The sequence below is a fragment of the Frieseomelitta varia genome, unplaced genomic scaffold (genome assembly GCF_011392965.1).
Source record: "Frieseomelitta varia isolate USP_RPSP 00005682 unplaced genomic scaffold, Fvar_1.2 scaffold_1350, whole genome shotgun sequence".
In the NCBI taxonomy this organism is placed as follows: domain Eukaryota; kingdom Metazoa; phylum Arthropoda; class Insecta; order Hymenoptera; family Apidae; genus Frieseomelitta; species Frieseomelitta varia.
In genome coordinates this window covers 1-2644 of record NW_025109029.1, presented here as the reverse complement: position 1 = coordinate 2644, position 2644 = coordinate 1, and the positions used below count along the sequence as shown (strand labels likewise).

Genomic DNA, 2644 nt, shown 5'->3' with positions numbered 1-2644 from the left:
ATAAGTGATCTAACAGTGTATTTTACGTAAGCTGTTTAATCTTCAACAACACGTTACATTTTCTTTAACCAGTTGAACTGTAATTTTTGCAGGGCACGATTGAAGCAGTGGATAAGAACGTGTGCATTTAATCGGTATTTTTGCAACTACTTCCCTGTAAAATTAGTGAAAACCACCGACTTGGATCCGAACAAGTCGTATTTATTTTGCAATTTCCCACATGGCCTAATATGTTTGGGTGTTTATTGTGCCTTTGGTACAGATGCCGCCGGTTTCAGAGAATTGTTCCCGGGTCTCGATATTAATATAATCATGTTGGAACAATTTTTCAAGGCGCCGTTTTTCCGAGACTACTGCCGCATCTATTGTACGTATCATTCAGGTATTTTATTTCAATCATCTCTCAAATGAAATTATTCATATTAATAATTTACTTTATCGACACGTAATTTGGGTTCTTTATGGTGCTTGTCATTTACTTTATCGACATGTAATTTGGGTTCTTTACCCAAATTATTTGAATAACGTTTCCCTCATAATTAATCATATATTCAAATCAATTCAAATATATTCAAATTAATTATTTATTTGAAGATAAGAATTCTACAACGTGATTATTGTGTAGATTTATCTTTTACAAAACAATCAGGTTATAGAATTATATCTTTTTTGTTAAAAGGGTCGATAATATATTTTTACCATTCATGTAATGTATATGCAGAATTACATATCAGTGTTTGCACTTCTTGTACCACGTTAATAATCGCTGTACAATTGAAAGTTCAGAAAAATCTGTTTGCTGTGACTAAATCAGTTATATAAGCATTTCGTATATTCATTTTTCTTAATTCATGTTATATAAACATATTTATGCACACAGTTATATTCAAATACATAACATGATAGATCACGATGTACAATAAATGTTTTTTTTGTAATTTGGATTTTTCCACTTAGTGATTACATTGGGATTTGTCCGTTTCTCAGCCAATTACGAATAATTACAATCAACTTTGCAATTAAAATGCTTACAATTAGAAATCTTTTCCAAGGAAAGAAACTTTCCCCTCGAATATTGCAAGTAAAGATTAATATGTTAATTCTTGCATAATTCCTGTTAGAAAAACAATAAATTATCGTATCATGTAACGACATCATCATTATCGTTTCTTCCTCTCCCTGCAATTTCTTGAATCTTCAGTCCAATATTGACAATACATAGATCTCCTTTTTATTTTGGGCTTCTCCAACTTTCGTACTTTTCACTTCATAACCTTAGAGTTATATATGTTCCATTACCATTCAAAAAAAAAAAAAAATACAGCTGTTGCCAGCAGCAGTGCAGAAAGCGTGAACCTACTACTGTCGACGAAACCTGAGGCTCGATACAGCGGAAGAGCAACAGTTCTGATAGTCGGTGGAGCAGCGGAAGCAACGGAATCCAAGCCAGGCACATATCGTATCCTGATAAAAAGAAGGAAAGGCTTCGTAAGACTCTCGCTGAAAAATGGGTTAGAATTGCTATTATTTTTATTGATTCGGATGACAATCTCGAGAGAACATGAAACAATAGAAATGGTTTTTCGAACTAATCTACGTTAAATTTAATTAGATTGTTACAGAGATTTTCACCTTTATTTCATTTATATACTAATTTATAAGAAACAAGTAAACAACTGCGTTCATCGAGTTAAAGTTAAACGAATCAATTCCTTGCTTCATTGATCCAGTTAACATTGTGTTATATTTTAACGGGCTAAACACAAATGATACACTATGTTAAGCAATCTTCAGTAGATAAAAACGTCGGCGCTAAAATAGTCATCATTATATAAATTGTTATGCATTAATAAATTGTTCTGGTTATTTTTGACAACACTATGGATACTTACACATTTATACATTTTGACTTATTTTATGCATTTATGAGTTCATTTTCGGAAAACAGTTGTAAAGATACACAAATTACTCAAAGCAGACTATTATGAGATATGACAAATCCGTATTCAATATTCACTTCTTCTTAACATAATGTTTTTATGTAAAAATATAATAATTATGGTTTAATGCTATTCTTGCCAAGTCTCCGTATAATAGCAGAACTTGTTTCTTTTAGCGTTTCCATAGTTCCTGTCTGTTCATTCGGAGAAACGAACGCATACGACAAGATAACGTTTCTAAAAGGCTCATTTATGAAAAAGGTGATGAACTTTAATTGTAAAATACTGGGTTTCCATCCGATCTTTTACATAGGCTGGGTATTGCTCCAGAACTACATCATTCCACGGCGAATACCAATCACTGTCGTTGGTAGGTATTTCAAAGCCAAAAAACCATGTATCAATAATGAAGCACAAATAATACAGTTGACCAATAATATGAACAAATACTATTTATGATTGTTATAATTGAAGGTTATTAAAATTTTGGCAATTTCTCTTTTATTGCACGATTCTGTTGATACTGACGTATAATAAAATTTAGTTAAAAGAAAAATTCGACACTTACTAAAAACAACTTTATAGTAGAAAGCTTGTAGTATTGCATAGATTTGAACGTTTCCCTATAGAAAAATCGCAAGCTCTTATAATTTTCGTAATTTTCTTTTCTTGCAGTCGGTAGTCCGATGGATTTACCAAAAATT

General features: G+C 31.6%; 1 protein-coding gene across 1 annotated transcript; it reads left to right on the top strand.

Annotated features, from left to right (window-relative positions):
• Nucleotides 1–39: 39 nt before the first annotated feature.
• LOC122531345 (diacylglycerol O-acyltransferase 2-like) lies at nucleotides 40–2641 on the top strand (the record flags this gene model as incomplete). The annotated part of the gene is made up of 4 exons (XM_043659175.1): nucleotides 40–367; nucleotides 1325–1511; nucleotides 2117–2310; nucleotides 2616–2641. Coding segments are annotated over 4 exons (735 nt in total), but the record flags the coding sequence as incomplete, so codon positions are not given.
• Between the last annotated feature and the right edge of the window lie 3 nt (nucleotides 2642–2644).